General features: G+C 42.9%; 1 protein-coding gene across 1 annotated transcript in view; it reads right to left on the bottom strand.

Moving 5' to 3' along the window:
- Positions 1-20,868, bottom strand: part of CACHD1 (cache domain containing 1) — a 205,356-nt gene that overhangs the window by 14,888 nt on the left and 169,600 nt on the right. The window contains exons 13-22 of the mRNA XM_059374985.1: positions 18,364-18,532; positions 13,688-13,830; positions 12,816-12,997; positions 11,815-11,925; positions 6,004-6,126; positions 4,633-4,732; positions 4,409-4,525; positions 2,070-2,230; positions 1,686-1,772; positions 589-705 (exon numbers count right to left, since the gene is read on the bottom strand). Of these exons, the coding sequence (XP_059230968.1) occupies positions 589-705; positions 1,686-1,772; positions 2,070-2,230; positions 4,409-4,525; positions 4,633-4,732; positions 6,004-6,126; positions 11,815-11,925; positions 12,816-12,997; positions 13,688-13,830; positions 18,364-18,532 (1,310 nt within the window). The remainder of the gene's footprint in view (positions 1-588; positions 706-1,685; positions 1,773-2,069; positions 2,231-4,408; positions 4,526-4,632; positions 4,733-6,003; positions 6,127-11,814; positions 11,926-12,815; positions 12,998-13,687; positions 13,831-18,363; positions 18,533-20,868) is intronic.

Raw genomic sequence — 20,868 nt, 5'->3', positions numbered from 1 at the left:
ATTCATCTCTGATGCCCGACAATTCCTCTGCTAAAACATGCACTGAAAGTAGAACTGGCTGCCCCTTCTACCCACAGACTGTTTCATCAAATGGCAATCATCAGTGGCAAGAAACCAACCAGCCGGCGCCCACCCCTGGGAGCTATCCCCAGGATGGCTAGTCCCAAACATCCTAGAGGGGAGAGACAGGGAGGAGGGCACGCATCGTTTCTCATTCTCAAAGCTACCATGAAGCCTATCTGCTTGGTAAGACAGCAGACTCGATGAGCTATAATGTGTCACATACCTGCCCCTTGGCCCTTGCTCCTTCAGGCCATGTCCCCTCTCATTCCTTTCATTTCAAGAATAACTTTCCCATCCACGGATGGCGTGACTGATATATAGCACAAATGTCACAGAGCTACAACAAGTGGACCCTGGACAACATTAAGTCTGCTGGATACAAGGCTTACAGGAATCACTTTTGGGTCTGGAAAACTAGTACACCTTTAAGAAAAGCTCGGTGAGGCTGCCAGTCACCCCTCCCTCCTCGGTTCTACTCCCGCAGCGACTGTGCTGATGTAGAAGCAAGCACCAGGCAAGGCTTACCCACTCTCCATCCTCTGGCTGCACCTGCTGTTGACACACTGGTGAAGGGCATCCTGCAGGCCAGGGTCAAGAGCTGTGTACGTCACTGGCTCCTGGTGGACCTCGCAGCTTGGATTTCTAGGCAGGGGCAAGTCTGCAGGTTAGGACCAACAGTGCTCACATTCCAAACTCATCATGCCTCTGGCCCTGGATAGCGTCAGACAGATCCGGGCTTGAATCCTGGCCACTTAACTGGATGGAACCGTGGGCCAATCACTTAACCACTCTGAGCATCCATTTGTTCATCTTTATGTACAACAGAAATAATTTTTATACACATATGTAATATATAATTTATATATACACACACATATATACACAAATATACACATACATACAAATAAATATACACACACATATACACAAGTACATATATATACATATATATATATACATACACACACACACATATAAAGTCATAAAAATCCCACAAAATAGGAATGTGTATGATCAGAAGTAAAACTTATCTTCCTGACTTACCACTCTACATCTTTCTTTTCTGAGGTCATCGCTATTAGCAGTTTAATGAGGGTCCCTTTAGACATTTTCTCTACACTTTAACATACAACTGTGTATCAGTACACACAGGATTCCTTCATTTAAGCTCTAGAGAAGGGATTTATCCCAATTTATTTAACTGTGGCCATAAGATCTGTCACTAAGATAAAGAATGCTAAATTAAATATAAGCACGTGTGTGTGTATGAAAGGTACCTACAGATCTATCACAAGGTTAATTTGAAAACGAAGTGACTCAATGTACATAACGTATCTGATGCACGTGAATGCTGGTAACAGTCTGACAGTTTTTTTGTATGGACCGCATATAATTTTAAATGTTTTCACAGTGTTTAAATGTAAACCTGAACGAGGATTCGTTTTAAGACTTGAACTCTGACTCAGTGAACAGTTAAGTCATTAGAATGAATCATCTTCTTATACCACAACCCAGAACACATCTATAAAGGAGGCTCCCATGTGCATGTATTATACATGTGTGTGTAGGATATATATATAGATAGATATAAAACACGTATTTATGCAATATGTGCATTTTACCGGTTCTCTGCATTGGTGAGGTTGCCGGTGCACTCATTGACCTCTAGAGGGCACTCACAGGGACATTCACATTCATTTTGTTCCATTCTGAAAGGTAAAAGGAAAATCACTATGCAAAGGGTCAGTGACAAACTTTATACTGTACAGAAGAATAAAAACAGAAGACACTGTGAGCTAGTCAAAAGGGACAGTTAAAGGGAAGTCAGGACCAAAGGTTTAAACATATAACTGGCCTCAATCCACGACTCTTCGGCAAATCGCACAGCGGGAAACACCTCCATAACCAGGACCTGCACTGTTTATTTGGCAGATGCCGCTACGAAACGCCTGACATCGGTTCAGATAGTCAACAGCCGCATAAAGAGAGCCCCACTGCATTTTTACCGGTGACAGTTGAGACAGAGCCGATCCACCATGCTACAAGCACAGAAGGCGAGCGAGTCGCACGTTTCATTGACGATGCCAACAAACGCATTGGTTCCTGGGATCCTAGCCAGTCTGTACTTCGAACAGTGGCTGCCATGCACGAGGTTTGTCAAATCTCCCTGGAGACAATGGAGGTGTCAGAAGTGACAGACAACAACAAGCAACGATTCAGCCCTGCCATGGTGAAAACAACCCTTCAACCACCTGCTGAAAATAGCTTACAATAAAACTTCATTTCTGACTACAAAAGTAATAGAGAGTTACCGCTGAAAGTTGGAAAAATATAATTTTTCCTTATGACCAGAGATCATTCCCAATTCCCATTTAACAGTTGTGTATATATTCTTTTATCTACACTTTTACAGATACAATTTTTATAGCTGTGTTGTAATCTTTTTTTAAACACATCACAATGTATCATAACATGAAAGTAAGTGCAAGAAACAATGAAAGACAATTTTGGGGTAAGGAATAGTTTAAAATGCATTCAAGGGCAAACCTAATCCACCAGAAAATGTGCATTCCCTGTTCCACCTTGGATAACAAACCTCTGTTCTTCTAGAACAGTAAAATTTAAAAACCAGACTTATTAACAGTCCAGTTTCCTGCCTCCAGGATATTAAATAATATTTAAACAGAATAGTTAAATAACTAGAACAAGCATCCATTTCTTCATTCTATGACAAGAAAAATATGATAGCTCCCTGACATGCCAATCCGTCTACCATACAGAAAACCAAAGATTCTAGAGTAGCACTGTGAGGCTGAGTATGGCCCTCCTTTTCTGCATGTGTATCTAATGTAGCAGGCCAACTATGTGATCCCATGCTCGTTTCCACGCCAGTTATCCCTTCGACGTGCACGGTGAGGCTACGCCGAACTTGGAGAATTGTGGCACCGAACAGATTCTTAGAGGTCTAGATGAATTTTCCCCTGCCTGGAAGACGCCCGCCCCTACTATATCAGCAATCATACAGGCCTATCATCCTGTTAGCTCCACTAGCCAGAAAGGCTCCAGTTCCATTTTGGAATAACTTGAGCTGTTAAGAAATTACTCTAATTCATCTTCCACTAAAATTTTGCATTTCTGAACAATTTCTCCCAGAGTAGCCTGACTTTGTCTGCTGAAGGCTCAGGAAGTCACTGCACCAATGGTAGAAGATACACAGAGGAAATCAGACTTTGTTAGAACCACTACTTACCTGGCAGCTCCCTTCTCATCGCTCTCAAGTGTGTCAACATCTCCTTTAAGGAGCATGTTCCTTAGAATGGGATGAAGTCTAAACACAGTCATCATGAGTTCCTTTACTATGAAAGCACTATCCCACTGACCTGTTCATTTTTTTTTTTTTCAAGATTTTATTTATTCATTTGTCACAGACAGAGACCACAAGTAGGCAGAGAGGCAGGCAGAGAGAGAGGAGGAAGCAGGCCCACAGCTGAGTAGAGAGATGGATGTGGGGCTTGATCCCAGGACCCCGAGATCATGACCTAAGCTGAAGGCAGAGGCTTTAACCCACTGGGCCACCCAGGCGCCCTGACCTGTTCATTTTTTAAACTCTCCCGTTCCCCAATTGTTTTTGAAACTGCTTTTCTGAGAGAAGGATTTTCAAACAACCCAATGCATCTTTAAAATTTTTAATTACATATTTAATGATATAAATATTCTAAATAAGGAGCGTCCTTCTTGTGAATAACTTTTTGAATGTTGGTTCTGTCATTACCCATTTTAGTTCTTTCCCAGTTAAGATCATCTGCGAAGTAGTAAGAACATTCTTAAGATCTTTAACCATACCTAGGTAAGTCCGCAGTGATCTCAAATCAAATACTTAGAGTGCTCTAAACTACAAAAATGAAGTTATTTTTAGATGATCTACATGAGAGTTCCCATCTAACTGGGTGGATGACCAAGAAATGACCTAATTTGGCCTTAGGAATTTAGGGAGGCTGCAGGATCTCGAGAAGACAGGAAGAGGGAACACATGGAGCCACACATATTTACATAAGAGTGTGGGAACAGAGTGCAGCAGACATTTCAAAGCATTTCGGCTGGGTGAGTCTTTAAACAAACAGAACCAAAACAAAACACCAAGTGCGAGACCTTAAAACATTCACTTCTCCACTCTGGGCTTTATACCCCGTACTGGTCAACCTGGAGAGCTGGACTGAGGTCCAGTTCTATCGTTCGGTAATTCTCAGGCAATGCAACAGCCCGAAGTCCTATTCAGATAGTAACCAGGATTCCGTTTCCTATTCCGCGGTGGGATGGGAAGTGAGAATGCAAGGGATCAACTTACCACAAGGCTCGTGTTGAATTTATAAAACCTCTGGACTGTTCTGTCACTGAAGCTGTTGCACAGGTTTTTCTTGACAAAGTTGGGATGGTTCAGGATGTCGTTTGCTACCAAGGGCTCCTAGCAAGGTTGAGCAGACAGAAGACACAAGCCATGTAATTAATGAGCCACAGACTGTGGGAGCATGGAGCTCTAGGCTTTAAACAAACAGGCTTTGCAACAAGTACCTTGTGGGTAATATGCTGTTGTTCCACAGGGGCGTGTCCTTTGGGATCAATGAGGGTTGGATGTGCCACCAGATAACCCCGGTCCTCCATTATGAAGCACCTGTGCCAAGAACAAGGGACATCCCTCAGGAACACTCACTTTCGACCCTCTCAGCATTTATCTTGCTAGTCCCGAAACAAATTGCATTTATCTCAGTAAAAAGTCACTGAAATGAATTGACTGAAGATCGGCTGCAGGCAGGCAGACAGAGATACATTATTATTACTTTTTTAAATGGGCTCTGCGCAGAGTGTGGAGCCCAGAGTGGGGCTAGAACTCATGACCCTGAGATCAAGACCTGAGCTGAGATCAAGAGTCAGACACTTCAGGGACTGAACCACCAAGGCACCCCAACGGACACATTATTGTTGAGCTGACAGATTACCCAGTATACAGTTGATGGTAACAAAGTTACACTTGACTCTGAGGCTACCCACTTAGCTCTTACAGAATGTGTCCACTTAGTCTGAGGCAGATGGGTTAAAAAATCTTTTGAAAGGATAATCTTTTGCTAGTTTATTCTTCCTTCAGAGGAGGGAGACTCTGAAGGACGTGCCCTTGGGCATTTATAGGCAAAAAATTTAAGTAAGCCATACAATTTCTTCTTTTCATGATAAATATATGTAAAACACAACCTTCAGGGACATACAAAGATATATTTGATGGAAACAGGAAATAAGCAAAGCCAGAAACCGCTCTACCCAAGACTATGTGCTGCTCTATTTTACCCAGCAAGGGTCATAACACTGTGCGACGGACCCTGCATTTCCCTATGAAGGGCCAATGAAATTTAGCAGTGATATGAAGCAGCAGCCGTGAGAGTGAAGAAAGCTGTTTTAAAAAGTGGCCTGCATTAAATCCAGGAAATACCCTGGCTTTGATCAGACACGTTCTTTTGAAATCAGGAGGTAAAGACTTTTTTAGTTCCTTGAGCCTCTTTCTGGGGAAATGTAAAAGTCCCAGTGCCTGAAATTCCCATAAAGACTTTGGCTTAATAACTAAGTTAACATCAAAAGTACCCTCTGGGCTTTCTAGCATCCAAGATCGGGAAAACCTCTAATTATTGACTCAGAGAGAAACAAGAGCTTTCAGAGAATTCTGTGCCAGTCATTCTCCTTATTATGAGACAAGTGTGTTTGTCTCAACCATAAACGCCAGGTATCTTAGGAAAATGAAAGAACAAAAAACCTTCATAATTGAATACCCAGGCCATAGACTGAATTTCTGGTCTTGACCAAGACAATGTGGCTGCCATTCAACTAGAGATATTGGACATCATTTTCTTTGTATTTTGCAGCTTGACAAGAAAATAGTGTCCCTGAAGGGCTTACCGTATTTTGTTGCCACCATCTTGGTTACAAACTGGTAGTAAGTCCATAAGAACCTTGTAGAAGTATCTAAGTGTGAAGTCGATGCCCATCACAGCCACAGTATGCCCGGAAGATAGCTGAGTACTTCACATGAAAAAGATCAGTGAGAACAAGAGGCACATCTTAGTTAGAGGTAAAAGTTATGTTCGATCGTAAGGACACTGTATGGTATTAGAAATACATGCCTACTGTTCCTCCACATTTTTCACCCCTATAGAAATGATCAACTAAATGACTGACTTGGGCGCCTGGGTGGCTCAGTGGGTTAAGCCGCTGCCTTCGGCTCAGGTCATGATCTCAGGGTTCTGGGATCGAGTCCCGCATCGGGCTCTCTGCTCAGCAGGGAGCCTGCTTCCTCCTCTCTCTCTCTCTCTGCCTGCCTCTCTGCCTACTTGTGATCTCTCTCTCTCTGTCAAACAAATAAATAAATAATCTTAAAAAAAATAAAATAAATGACTGACTTAGCACAATATGAAGGTTTGCTGAGAGAAAAACTTAAGGTTAAAGGAAGAATTTTCTAGTAAGACCAGCCCAAAACACAGGCAGCTGTGGACTAACCCTGACTCTACATGTTCAGTGGCTGGACTATTCTTCAACAAGACTATGGGAGTGGTAGGAAGAGGCATCAGCAGGAGACTGGACACAGGACTACTTTGGTTCCTCCCAACAAGGGACCTCCAGACCACAAGGAGCCTGAGTGATCCCTTTAATGATTGCCCTCATTTTATTGATAAGGACACTGGGATCTCATAGAGGTTAACTGACTAGTGTAACCTCATACAAAACTCAGTGAAGGACTAGGCCTCATCTTCTTTCTAGGACACTAAGGTTGGCGCTACTCAAAACACAGCTCTGATTCTAGAACGAAACTCACCTGGTTCACAGGCCAGTTTCTTCTCCAATCTAAAATGCTACCTTCAGAAAGACAAGCACCAAAGAGGATAAAGTTGAGTAGTACCACATGGTGCTTGCTAACCTTTTAGCTGTGGAACCAAGCAGATCTGGGGTCAAATCCCGGCTCCTCTTGGTTTCCATGTATGTAACTCCTGGGAAGCTATGTAACCTTCCCAAGACTCAGTTTTTTTGATGTGAAAGTGGGGAGAGTAGTCTCTACCTCACAAGGCTGTCCTCGATCTTAATGAACCAGTGAGTTTACTGGGCTTTAGCAAGCTACCTAACCTATCCAAAATACCCAGTAAAAAGAAGATACTCTAAAGAAAACCAACCAGGGCTTAAAGCTGAGACCCAGACAGAGAGTCAACCTACTGTTCTTCCAGAGAAAAGCTAGCTGCATCAGAAGCATGCGCTTCTCACCTGGAACCTTGGTTCCTTCTAATCTACAATCACAGGCACTTGTAAAGGTTTGGGTTATCTGGACAGTGAGCTCCTGGACCTTTGTGGCTAGGAATGTGTAGGATTTACCCAACATGGGACATTATAGGGGCCCATTATTACTATCATCCACCTGCCTGATTTCTTATGAAGTACCGACAGAAAAATGGGGCTCTTATAGACAATAATCTTAAAAACAGTAATTGGGATGCTCAGAAGAAACTTCCCAAAGGAAAATAAACTTTTGGAAAATCAAAACTTGGGACTGAAATTAGCTTCGTTATGTAGACAACTGTCCCCTTCTAGGTACTGTCAACATTGATACTAACTTACATCATTTCCAACCTTCACTCCCCGCCCTCCAACCCCCAATAAAAAACCCCTGAAAACCACTAGAAGGGACCTTGACCCACAGTGAAATTTCTGCCAGAGCTTTGCTGTCAAAATTGTTTGGCAGGAGATGAACGAGGACCATATTGTGGGATTATCTCTGAAAGGTTATTTCCTCACAAAGAGCTTTCTATTGTTCTGCTTTAGTTCACTTAGCATCATCCCCTCTGGTTCCATCCATGTCCTCGCAAGTGATACGTATTCATCCCTTCTGATGGCTGAGTAATATTCCAAGCAGGGAAAGACAATTATCGTATGGTTTCACTCATGTGGAACAGAAGGAACAGTGTGGAGGGGAAGGGAGGGAAAACTCAATGGGAAGAAATCAGAGAGGGCGACAACCAGGAGAGACTCTGGACTTGGGGAAACAAACTGAGGGTTGCTGGAGGGAAGGGCATAGGGGGAATGGGATAACTGGGTGATGGGCATTAAGGAGGGCATGGAATGTGATGAGCCCTGGGTGTTATCTACAATTAATGAATTGATGAACGCTACATCACTATTATATGCTGGCTAACTGAACATTTAAAAAAAAAAAAAAAGCTTTCTGTTGTTACTGAAGCCACTTAAATTCTACCACAGAAGAAATCCAAGACTTGCTTACCCTACATGGGATTTGTGTTTTAGAACAAATACTGTTTTACTGAAGTATCAGTCCAAAGAAGTCTAAACCTCTCTTACTTGTCCAGGAAAAAGTGAGGTGTCTAAACAGTGGGCGTCATTATGATAATATTTACCGAGTGTTCACAATTTATAGGTGCTCTGGTGGGCATTTGAATACATCATTTCAATTGCTTCTCACAAAAACTTTATGGAAACGTTAAGTATTTGGCCAAAGTCACAGAGTGACTAACTAGTGGAACCAAGAATGTAAGCTCAGGGTCTTCAACTTCAGAGCTTACGCTCCTAACTAGTATGGTCCATTGCTTCCTTAAAGATGAAGGACATTTAAGAGTTTCCAAGCCATTTTTCATGACCTATTCAATTTCCTGTGACAATGCCAGGAAGGAATTATAGTTCCCATTTTATAAGGGGAAAATCAGGCTTAGAATGGCTGAAAGACTTAAACAAGATTGACCACCTTTTATTTACGATGGAGATACCGGTTCTGGCTCTTCCTACAATACGAGAATGGACTCGGTGAAAAATGCAACTCAGGTTTTTCTGGGACAAGTTAATTTTGTTTCTAAACTTCCCCTGTGTAACTGCCATCTGCTCCAATGTGCTCAACACGCTGAAGGAAAAGCTTGCGTATTCCCCATGTAAGCCTAGCGTTCATATTTTTACCTGCATTTTGAAAATGTACAGTTACCATAGCAACGCATAAAGAATACCACAGAAAAATCAAACCAAGCCTACATTTCAAGGTACAAAGGACCTCGCTGTTTGCAGCACTTCTGTGAGATTTTTGCTGCCTAAGACTCATCTGACCAGTCCCTTAATCACTGATGGTACTTCATCATCTCTGTTAGCATTAACATTCTCCAGACAATGCACACCTAGATTCTCAGGCTATTAATAATGCTCATGGAGAATCCCAAGGCAGTTACTAGGATAAGTGAATGCTGCATTAGAAAAGCCCCTCCCCAAGGTATCAGTGATAACTTCTGAAAACCAAAGCTGAATGAGAGGGCTTCGTGACCTGCTGAAGTTTAGTTCTCTTTTCTGATCTATTAAAATGCCAGAGGTTTAAAGCAGAAATAACATGATATTCAAAGTCACTGTCACTTATTTGGGACTCGACACTGTCAAGCACAGTGCTAAACACTGCAGAGGCATCATCTGTAATTCTCATTATATCAGTTCAACACAGGCATCGTCGCCTTGTTTCATGAATGAGGCTTTGAGAACTCATGGAACATAGTCAGAATACAGGTATTTAACATTTATCAAACCCTTACTGTGTGCCAGGCATCCCTCTAAGAGCTTCAGGTGTATTATGTAACATAATCCCTAATCATTTGAGACAGGCCCTAATATCCTTCCTTCAAGGGTGAGGGAACCAAGGCAAAACGGAACTCGTTCATAGTCACAAAAGCAGCAAATGGCAAATATACTTTTTCAGAGTAGGAACACATCTTAGGAGGAGGTCAGGTTCTCAGGTTGGTGCATGAGACCAAAATCACCGGGAAGTGCTTGAGAAAAGCACCTCTGCACAGGTCGTCTAGCAACGCATCCATTAAAGCCACAGCTGCTCTGGTTGACAACCAGAAGGGGAGGCTGCCCTGCATTCTAAACTCTGCTGAGCAAAAAAACACAGCTCTCAATAATAAAATCACGCTCAGCTCTGAGGCAAATATTCAAATGATCGAGTCCATGGGACTGCATACTGATCAAGGTAAGAGCAGATCCTTATTCCCGGAACACAGTCTCAGCAACTGGTGGACAGAATCCGGGAGTGCAGCGGCTGATTTTCACTCTTGATTAAGTCAAACAGCTGTACAGGTGAAGCACACTGAAGAAAGCAGCCACACATAAGGGAAGGGAAGGGAAGGGAGGGTTTTCCTAACTTAAAATCCCGTATCGCCATCATGCTTCTTTTGGGCTGACACCGGAAATACTTATAAATCAGCTAAATGAAGCTTCTCCTACCTATTCAAATTTTAACAACATGTACACAAATGTAAAGTGCGTTAAAATCTGCACACCTCCCTGTGGCCACGCCCTCCCCATGTGCCCCCCGCCACCGCCCATCGCCCCCACCCCTCGCCCCACGAGAAGTACCATATGGAAGGAAAAGATCATAGCACTTGCTAACGACTACCAGGTGGCACAGCGGGACAGAGCCAATACCAAGTAAGACACACAGGCAGCCATTCTCTTCCTGCCTCCTGCACCCCCAAGATTGGAAGCCCAGGGCTGGCCCACTGTCATTGTCATCGAAGACCAAGGTGGCTGCCTTCTCCTCAAAGAAACCACCTTTGTTTACTTCTTCCCAACCGATGATACGACATGGGAGAGATGTCAAGTCTCACTACGCAGACAACAGGAGATGCAGACCTGACAGATGGTCCGTTAATGAGAACACTGCGAAGTTCTGTTCTAAATGAGTATTTACTTGTTTATATGTGACAGAGACATACAGACCCCAGGCCCTGCAAAGCAATCACTATTTGGCTGGCGGCAGGCCCCTGCTTTCCAGGGAGACACAGGTCATGATATTGAAATTCCGACACAGCACTGCTTCCCAGTTCTTGCCCCCAATGAACTTGCATTAGAAGAATTCTCCTGAATGTCAATCATTTGATATATAATGAGCACCAGTGAACAGCATCAAGTTAAGCAAGAAAAAATCTGTCTCCTATAAGTTTTAAGGCATCATTACGGGTCCCAGCCAAAATATGGGCTTTCTTGGTTGCCAGAGAGAAACACCTCTTTGTATAACGAAGGCATTAAAACAACCTATGTGACTTGTCTTTCTACCCAACATTTCACTGCCATTTGTTGCTTAAATACTGAAACCTCCAAGGCCTGAAATATAAAGCACCCAAAATATATTTACAGTGATACTGACATCTAATAGCATTCTTGGAAAATCAATTTGCAAAATTAGTTTTCAAGAAGACAGTATAAGGACAGTGACAATAACTACAAACTCTGATATTCTAAAAAGTTAGACCAAAATAAAAGAGGTAATAACACTGGGAAATTGATACTTTTTTTTTCCTTCACTGAACAGACTCCTCTGCTTAGGAAAATGCTCTCTGGTAATAACTGTCAGGATCTTGTTGGGGTTTCCTCAACTGGTGAAGAGTGGTATTTCTACAACTGCCCTACTGAATCTAACATCTCTTTTCTTCTTCATGAGAAGGCGGCCAAGAGCTTTTCATTTACTCAACCACATGATAACTTTGTGAGGTAGATATTACCCCCATTTCACAGAGGACGGGAGGAAGCTCAGGGAATCCAAAATGACACAGCTAGAGAAGATATTCAGACTCCAGACTGCCTCCCATCAAAGGTCATGTCATTAATCCTTGGGTATCTACTGGACTTTCAAATTCTCAAAATATCCTTGATATGCTTAAAAAAGGACTAAGAAATTATTACCTGGATGAATGGATTGTGTGACTGATGGTTACCACATAGCCAGCTCCTCCAACATCTAAGTAAGGGCCAGTCAGAGAAATCAAACCTGGATTAGCTACTGCATGGAGATACCTGACAGAGACAAGAGAAAGTCACGTTGTTTTAGGGTATGAAAAACTCCTCTGTAAATGTCAAAGAGAAGTGAACCTTTAACTCTAAAAAGCATTTATCATGAATTGTGCCTACGTTACATTAGAGCTCAAAAGGATTCCAATCTCTTCTCTCTGACTGTAGCAGGACAGGAGGTCAAGAAAATCTGAAATTCTTCTGTAAGAGACGCTCAACTCACTATACATTTGAGTTTCGTAAGAACTATAGTATAGATGTTTTAGAGCCTGATATAAAAAGAAATCAATAAATGAAGTAGAAACAAATAGAATTTGGCCCATGAAACTGCCCTCTGGATTGGTATGGACAGTACAAATGTTAGCCAACTCACAAGTGACGCAGTTACTAAGCAGCATGAGACCAGAAATCCTGTTTTTATGCCCAAGTTGCCCCTGTTCTAGACCCCCTGACTAGCTTTTGTTTTTGAAAATCTGAGTAAAAATAATGCACAGAGGTAAAAAGAAAAAAAAAAGGATTTATACTTGTTTACTCTTCATAGGTCATAGAAGGGCAGTAATTTGATGCCATCGTCATGTGCAGGGACATTAAACATCCCCTCTACGGGCAAACTGCATGCAAGACAGGACTCACAAAAATGCTAGGAATTGAAATGGCCAAGTAACAAAACATTTCAGTCTCAAAATTTCAATGAAGAGATAAAAACGTTGTCGACAGAGGAAACCCACAACGCTGTTGTTAATACTGCATTTAAAAAAAAAACCTCAAAATATGTTTTCACTGCCATAAAAGCATCTGCTTTACTGTGTCTGCCTGAAGTTGCTTTATTGTATGTACTTATCATGTCTCTCCAGGATTTGGGGGAACCTTTGATAATGGAAGCCCCTAAAACTCACCATTGTCTCCTTGTGGGATCAAATGCTTTGTCCATGAGGGAACCAGGATAAATTCTAAGGACGCCATTGGGCGTTGCTATGTAACGGCGGACAATGTATGTGTTCAGGCTACTCATTTCCATCTGTGTCATCCATTCATCTGTGACGTGGCTGGTGGCCATTACTTCATTCCTGACAGAGAACTGGGAAACAAAGGAAGACATAGCAGGGATCCTTTAAGACGCACATGAAAAGAGAGTGGGCTGCTGGCAGGGCTTCCCAAAGCTCTCTTGCAGAGAAGCCAAGCCCAATTACTTCTCAAAAATCTTTCCACAGCAGATGGATACAGCCAAACTTGGTGAAAACAAAAGCTTACTGAAACACAGTCAGGGATGTGTGATTTACTCAGTTGTTCATCCTCGCGAGGCTTTCTGCGTTTAAGAGGAAGGATCCTATAGTGAAGCATTACACATACGTATGTACACCCACGGGCACGCGCACACGCACACACACACGCACCCTGCTGCATCTCTGCTCCTTAAACTTCATCATGTTTACCTCAACAGACCATGGGGGCACTTTCCTTCTTTCCCCTGGGAAAAACGGGGTTGGGAAAGTTCCACTGATCTCTGAATCACACCCCCCTACCTAGAAAACCCCTAGTGCCTCCGAGGCCTGAAAGAGATTCTTCATCTGGCCCACAGGGCTTCTTAATCCGCCAGAAGGGTCAGCGCCAACCAGCCTCCTGGGGGCCACACGCTGCCTTTCGAGGCTCTCCAGCTGAGAGGCACAGACCCAGGGCTGGGCTTCCTACTTCAAAGGTTCCCCGCCAGCGCCCCCTCCCAGGCCTGCGGAGGGGCACCCCAGAAGCGGGGCCCCGGGCCAGCACTCACTTTGAGCCCTGGGTTAGCAATGAGACGGGTGTTGTCGCTGAGATAGGCTGTGTAGTGCTCCACCATGCGCTTTGTCTCCGGCTGGCTGAGGTGTTCGTACGGAGAGGAAAAGCTGCCGGCGGACAGCATGACGGTCGGACTTTCTGAAAGAGAAGCAAACAAAGCAGGTCTGAGAACGCCGAGACTTCATCTCAGGCATCACGAAGCCTCTGCCATTCTGTTAGCCTTGGTGGCTTCAAGTCTTCCGTAAGGAAAGCGAAGACTCGACACAAGCAGGCGTGAAGAAGGAAACAACCCTCATTCTCTCCCTTCAGGGAGTTTCTAGTCGTGAGTGAACCAAAGAGACAAATGTACAAATAAACTCACGTGCTTAAAATATCTTAGATCTACATATACTATCTCACACTTCTTGGGGTCAAGGAGGCAGCACGGGGCCATGGAGCCACACTGGTTGAATCTGGGTTCCACCGTTTCCTGCCCACGTGATGCTGGATAAAGTTGTAAATACATGTGATGGTTTTGTCATCTGCAAAGTCAGAAATTACGGAATCAAACTCACAGTTACGGGGAGAAGTACATCAGTTACTTTATGCAAAGCCAATGAGTCAAGAAATGGAAAGCACGTAGGGCGGTGCTTGGCAGATGATGAACGTCTTGTGAGTGGTAACTACTATTACTCATATTGGTACTGATATTTCAAAAGAAGGAAAAACGGAATGGTGGAGTCAAGGCAAAAATAAAAAAAAATTATTCTTTCAGACAGGAATAGCCAAACTTGGCATAAACAAAAATTTATAGGACTAGAATAGTTACTGTATATATAATTCGATTGCTGGCCCTATCTAAGAGGAAAGCCCAGTTCTCTATCTAAGACATAAATTCTCACAATGAATTACATTATGAAACAAAACACTCCATCTCTACCTGTGAAATTTCCCCCTGTCCAATTTTGTAGTTTCAGAAGCTTTTGGAAAGCACTGTCTACGATCCTGTGTCTAATGTCATTTAAATGTACAGGTTAGTTAGTTAGTTGGTTAGTTCTCACTCATAGTCCCTTAGTTCCTGGTGGCCTGGCTATCTTTGACCGTATAGGACACTGTACTTAAAAACGAATTTGTACAGAAGAGGAGGGTCCTAATAGGATGGGGGAAGTCCTTCCTCTAGAAAGGACTGTTACTTGATTCTGCCGGGCACCAGACCCCAGGATGAGGCAGGGTGGTAAGGTGGAGGCTGCTCTCAGTGAGACAATGGAACGCTGGCCTCCATGCGGCAGTGTGGGACTTTGATATTCAACTAGGACATGACTAGTTCCTGTGTGAGGTCCCTTAGACCACTCGGGTGAACAGGCATCCCAAATGAAGGACTTTTTCAGGTGCAATCACACACTTACCCCAAAGATGGCAGTTCTTTAGGATCTCTGCTAAAAGACCACAGTATGGGCGGTGGATGAGAGTAAGGGTTTTCATGTGTTAGCCTCCACATCACGGGGGCCTTGGATTTGAATGCTGCCTCTGCTCCTAGCCCTAAGAAGCTACTAGCTTATTTCCCAGCTGTTTAACTTAACAGTTTAATTTCCCAGTTGTTTCTTCTGGATTGGTAAATAGGTACATTGCAAACGTGGCTTTACATACAGTCTTTCTTCTCTCGTTTCTTATATTCTCCTGGACTTTGGTCTAGTTCCTAGCTATCATGTTAGTTTTGCTACTTTTCAAGAAAGATTTATTTTTTTCCACGTTTCCATCCATTTTCAGTTGTCCTCAGTAGGCTAGGTCAGAATTACATAGTCTGCCATTATCAGAAGAAAGTGCTTCCAGTGATGCTATGACTGATTTAATTCTCATGATACCATGTGGGACAGCCGGGGAGATTAGTATTATAGTCCTATCAAGGAGAAGAAAACCAGAAGCTTAAAAGGTTTGGTTGCCTAGCAGCGGGCTATGGATTCATGTGCATATGCTCATGGGGCCTTCTGGGCCAAGATGCACCAGACAGAGAGGACTGTCCCCCTCAAAGAGCTTAGGAACCAGTTGGGAGAACAGAAATTTTTAAAAAGAGGAAAATAACCAAAAAGAGAGCAATACAATAATGTAATAATGTCAAAAGGCAATCCCTAATACTTTCAGGGACAAAGGAGTAGGGCCAGAGATTCAGGGGAGACACACTTTGGGAGTGGGCCTTTCTTGTACTGACAGAGACTGGGCATTTGAGCCAAGGCCGCTGCAGGGACTTGGATTGAGGGAGAGAAGAACCAAGACTGGGCATTTGAGCCAAGGCCGCTGCAGTGACCTGGATCGAGGGAGAGAAGAACCAAGACACAGAACCCAAAGCTTTGTGTCTAGGAGGTAGACACATAAAGCAACACTCATAAATGTATACTTAACTGCACTGGACAACGTACAGTTAAAAAATTCATCTTTGTGCACCCAGACAGACAACGCCCCTCCTTCAGCCCTCCTGCTGGCACTCCAACGAAGATTCAACACCTCACCTCCAAATCCCCATCATCGATGAACCTAGACGGACACCACTTCTTTGCCATCGTCTCCCTTCTTTTTCGTTCCCTTTCCATTCTAGTTTAAATATCTTGCTTCATTTTTCATTACCAATTGATACTAACCTGTCCTTGATGACCCCTTCAGGGGTCCTGAGGAGGTTCTACAGCCAAGGTGAAGTTGGGTGCTATAGCGGAAGGATTGTCCGGTGAAGTCAAAGCCTGGCCTACGGTCTGTCAGTGTGATCTAGAATTAATCCGTTCGTCCCGCGTTAAGTCTCTGAGTTGATAAACCCTATGTTGTACGAGCCCCTCTCTGACGCAGCCCCGCCCAACTAGAATATGAAGCGATCCTCAAGTGTAATATGACATTTTCCAGGAGCCACATTCAATAAAAACAGGTTAAAGTAATTTTCCTAGTGTATTTTATGAAATCCAATATAACCAAAACATCGCTTCACATAAAAATTAAGTATTCTAGGGAGAAGGGGGGTGGGGTTATGGACATTGGGGAGGGTATGTGCTTTGGTGAGTGCTGTGAAGTGTGTAAATCTGGTGATTCACAGACCTGTACCCCTGGGGATAAAAATATATGTTTATATAAAAAATAAAAAATTTAAAAAATTATTAAAAAAAAAAAACACCTGAAAAAAAAATTAAGTATTCTACATTTGAAGTAAATCTCAACTTGGACTAGCCGTGTTTCGAGGGCTCCACAGCCATAGTAACAGCTACCATTAGCGAACAGTGTAGCAGGAAGGGATTATGCAAAGGAGATTTAAAAAAAAAAATCTGAGCTTTTTCTCATCTAGGAGTATTCCTGCACTTTTCGATCTCAAATTTCAAAAACAGTGACCTCATTTTTGTCCGTGGTTGTGCTGACCTTGTTCCCACAGCATTTGAGAAAATCATGCCAATCTTGTTGGCTATTCAGGGAGTATCTCTTCAAAATATGAATTAAAGGGTACATACGCTCTTTTGTGTAAAAGCCAAAGACAAAACCTCAAAACCTAAGTGAAAACCAAAGAAAATGTAAAAGCCAGCCTTTTCTGACCGACCTCTCTGGCCTTCCTCAAGTTGTCTACGTTGTTCGAACGTGCCACAGGAGAGACGACTCCGTCTGGCCTGCTCTCCTCATCTCAAAACCAGACAGAAACTCTATAGGATGGAATTTAAAAGATGGAACCTGAACACAAGGGCTCTGTGTGGAATCGAGGGACTGGGGACTGCCTTCCTTGAACCTCTTCCTGCCTCTGCCCCTTTTACTCAGCTTGCCTGTGGTCTAATGAGTCTTAGTTTTTTGAACCCGAAGGATTCTCAATGGTGAAAAAGAGAATGCCCGTTTTGTAGTACTAGGAGAACCACACAAATGCCCAGGATGTGCCTGGCACGTGGTGGCATGCAATAAGAGAGGTGGCCCCTTGGCACGGGAGGAACCTTGCTACGACTACTTGACCTATTACTACCTCTGTAATAGGTCAACTCAAATGATGAAAGCAAAGTACATGGTACCTACACGTGTCGACTCCCTTTCCCTTCCTTTGAATTATTCGTCTATTTGCTAAGCCCTTTTTGAAGCCAGGGACCTGTGGTAGACACAGATATGTTCTACTGGAATGCTACCCTTGGACCCTCTTTACTATTTCTCCACCTTTTACCCCCTAGTCCTGTATCTCTTTATCTCCGTCTCTCAGTGCTTGCCTCTAATGGGTCATACTGGGTCATACTCCGAAAACCTCTTGCCTAGCGTTAGCAGAGAGCTGAAAGATACAAAGCGATATGAAAGTCCCGCTCCCTCCCTCGAGTCTGGGCAACCTCTGCAGTGTCACTGACACTCCAAAGCCCCCCTATAGCAACAGGCTGAGGCTGGAACTTCACCTAAGATCAGGCTCTTGCTTGCTTTCTCCTTGGCTATCCTATTTCCCTCCCTTCTTCCCCTGTTTCTCCTTAGAGCCCATCCTGAAGAAATCAGCACCCAAACCCCTTGTCTTTTTATCTGCTGGAGAACCAGATCTACGGCAAGGCGTCCCATGGTTTCCACATCTGTAGCCCCCGCCTGGCACTGCTGCTGTTCAGTACCTGGGTTTTTGTGTGGTTCAGGTTGGTTTTTTAATTCAAATGGATATTTACAGTGAGGTGCTATGAGTCAGCCCACGCAGGACGCTGGAAAGAGCAGGGGCTTTACCTAGAGTGGCCAACTGCTTGAAGTGAAGGCAAGCACTAGGCTGGCCCAGAAGGTCCAGCCGGTGGTACAGCAGCTTGCTGCTGGGGACAGTGTTGAGGTTCTTCAGTTGTTTGACAGGTATTTCCGGTTGTATCACCACAATACAGAGAATAAAGGAAGTGTCCTGTACCTGGAAAAGTCAATAAAAAATTTCAAACACAGAAAATAAAGGTTCCTAGGGATAGTGACTTTGCCTACATTATTTTTTGCTCTCTGGATCTCTGTCCCACATAGAAATATATTCCACGAGGAAGTGAAAGCCACGAAGATGGGGTGACAAACTATCTCTGGCAAAAGGTTACATTGTCTATTTTCTGTTTTCCTTTCTGATTAAGGGAAGTGAATGTATGTAACAGAAAATCATGGAGCTAATGAAGGGGTTAGAATGGAGTCCCTCTGAAACAGCAACCCCACACCTCTTTTGCTTTCTTAGGTGAACAGATCCAAGCCAGAACATGGCAGAACACAGCACTTACTTCTGCTTGGGTTTGAAACGCATTTTAAAATACAGAGTTGGTTTTTGCAATGAGTATTCCGAGAACTGACTGTTTTGAAAGCCAATTATGAATATACACATGCAGCTCATACAGAATCTGGTTTATTCATGTATTCCTGACTAACGCTTTCTCCCTTCCTGGTTGGAGATGAACAGGATCTCAGACTCATGAAAAATATGAATCCCATGGCTCCTTCACAAAGCCTGCCTGCCTTGTCATTTCAGACCACAGTAGGCAAACATGCTATAGCTTAGCCTAATTTATTAAACTCATATGTACAAACAGGAGTACTTCCAAGTTCACTTTGCTCTTTGAAACAGATGCTTAAACGAACTTATGGGGAAGAGTGTCCACCAAAGAATTAAAACAAAACAAAACAACAAAAAACAAGGCAACCTACATAATTCTAGATCCTTAAATTAAAAATACAAGATAGCAGGGACACCTGAGTGGCTCAGTCAGTTTAAACATCCACCTTCAGCTCAGTCCTGACCCTAGAGTCCTGGGATCGAGTCTAGCACTGGGCTGCCGGGAGCCTGCTTCTCCCTCTGCCTGCCGCTCTCCCTGCTTGTGTTCTCTTTCTCTGACAAATAAATAAATAAAATCTTTAAAAAAAAAAAAAGAAGAGAAAAGAAATACAACACAGCCAAACTTCTGTAAGTCCATTATATAAGGAGATAGGCAGATTCTGCTTAAGAGATGGTAGATCAATGAAGGGAAAGTGTGGTAACTAGCTAACTTAAAACTAAAGGACAGTGAGAACTAAAGCAGCCCAAAGGATTTACTTCATGATCAAGGGGAAATTTTTAAGTAGGCAGGTTAGAGTTAAGTGTAATTTAGGATTTATGAAGATAGTTGCAGAATCTTTTTCAACACAGGAGAAATTTGCATCTCTGTGGGATTGCTTTCAAGGACTGCTGCCAAGGATATTCAGTTAGATTAGCAAATTTAGTTCTTTTTCCCCACCTGCCTTCCCCTCCATTAGAAAATGCCAGCATCCTGTAGTGGCACTTACGATTTCCCCTCTCCCCATCTCACATAGCCAATGCCTTTGTTCCTAGGAACCAAGAGAAAAAAACTTTGCCAGAGTGACCAGAATATAATTGTAGAATAGGGTCTATTCTGTAGAAGAAAAATTAAAAGGTCCCCTAAGCATCTGAAAGCAATACTTCAGAAACAGTTCCTCACTGGAAAGGAAAACGGATTTCAATACAGGTCTTTTTATCATGTTATTAGTTGGGAAAAAAAAAAAAAGTCTTTGCATTAAGGAACCAGAATATTTCTAGAAGGGCTCTCCATGATTGGGGAGTGTTTTTTTTTTTTTTTTTTCCCCCACTGATGGCCCTTGGGATTCATGTTTTGAAGTGAGCCCTGCCTGTGTCACACAGGAACACGGTAATACCTTCTGAAGTCAATGCTTTCTTCTTTGTCAGCGTGCAGCCTCCTCAAACGCTCAAAGATGGACTTGGGCTGCACAGTGACAGAGTAGTAATCTCTTAATGCTGCCAACATAATCTCTCACATTCTATTTAGATTAATTCAGTGAAATAATCCATCAGTATCTGCTGTATCTATGGACGCTAAGCAGTTTAAATAATCATTCTCAACATAAGCTAAATCTACTTGAATTACATTTAGTAGAAGAATCCATTTTATTCCTGAAGACAAGAGGAGTATCTGCTTCCCCACTTCTAAAAGTAACAAAAAAGAACTTAAAATTGTGTGTTCATATTTGCTGGGTAACCAGGCAAGCCTCTCTGTAACTTCTACCTCATTGTTTATTACCTCTTTAATTTTTCACTTAGTAGTGATATTCTTGACAACTTTGGAGCTCTGAGAAGGCTGACTACATGATCATATCCATTTGGCTACACAGAATGGCCAGAATTTATCAAGACCACTGATGAAAATCTTAAGATAATACTTCTTTCCAAAATGTTAATACTAGGTTTATTCACTGTGCAAAAAA

The sequence above is a fragment of the Mustela nigripes genome, chromosome 14 (genome assembly GCF_022355385.1).
Source record: "Mustela nigripes isolate SB6536 chromosome 14, MUSNIG.SB6536, whole genome shotgun sequence".
In the NCBI taxonomy this organism is placed as follows: domain Eukaryota; kingdom Metazoa; phylum Chordata; class Mammalia; order Carnivora; family Mustelidae; genus Mustela; species Mustela nigripes.
This window is presented reverse-complemented; position numbering and strand designations above follow the sequence as displayed.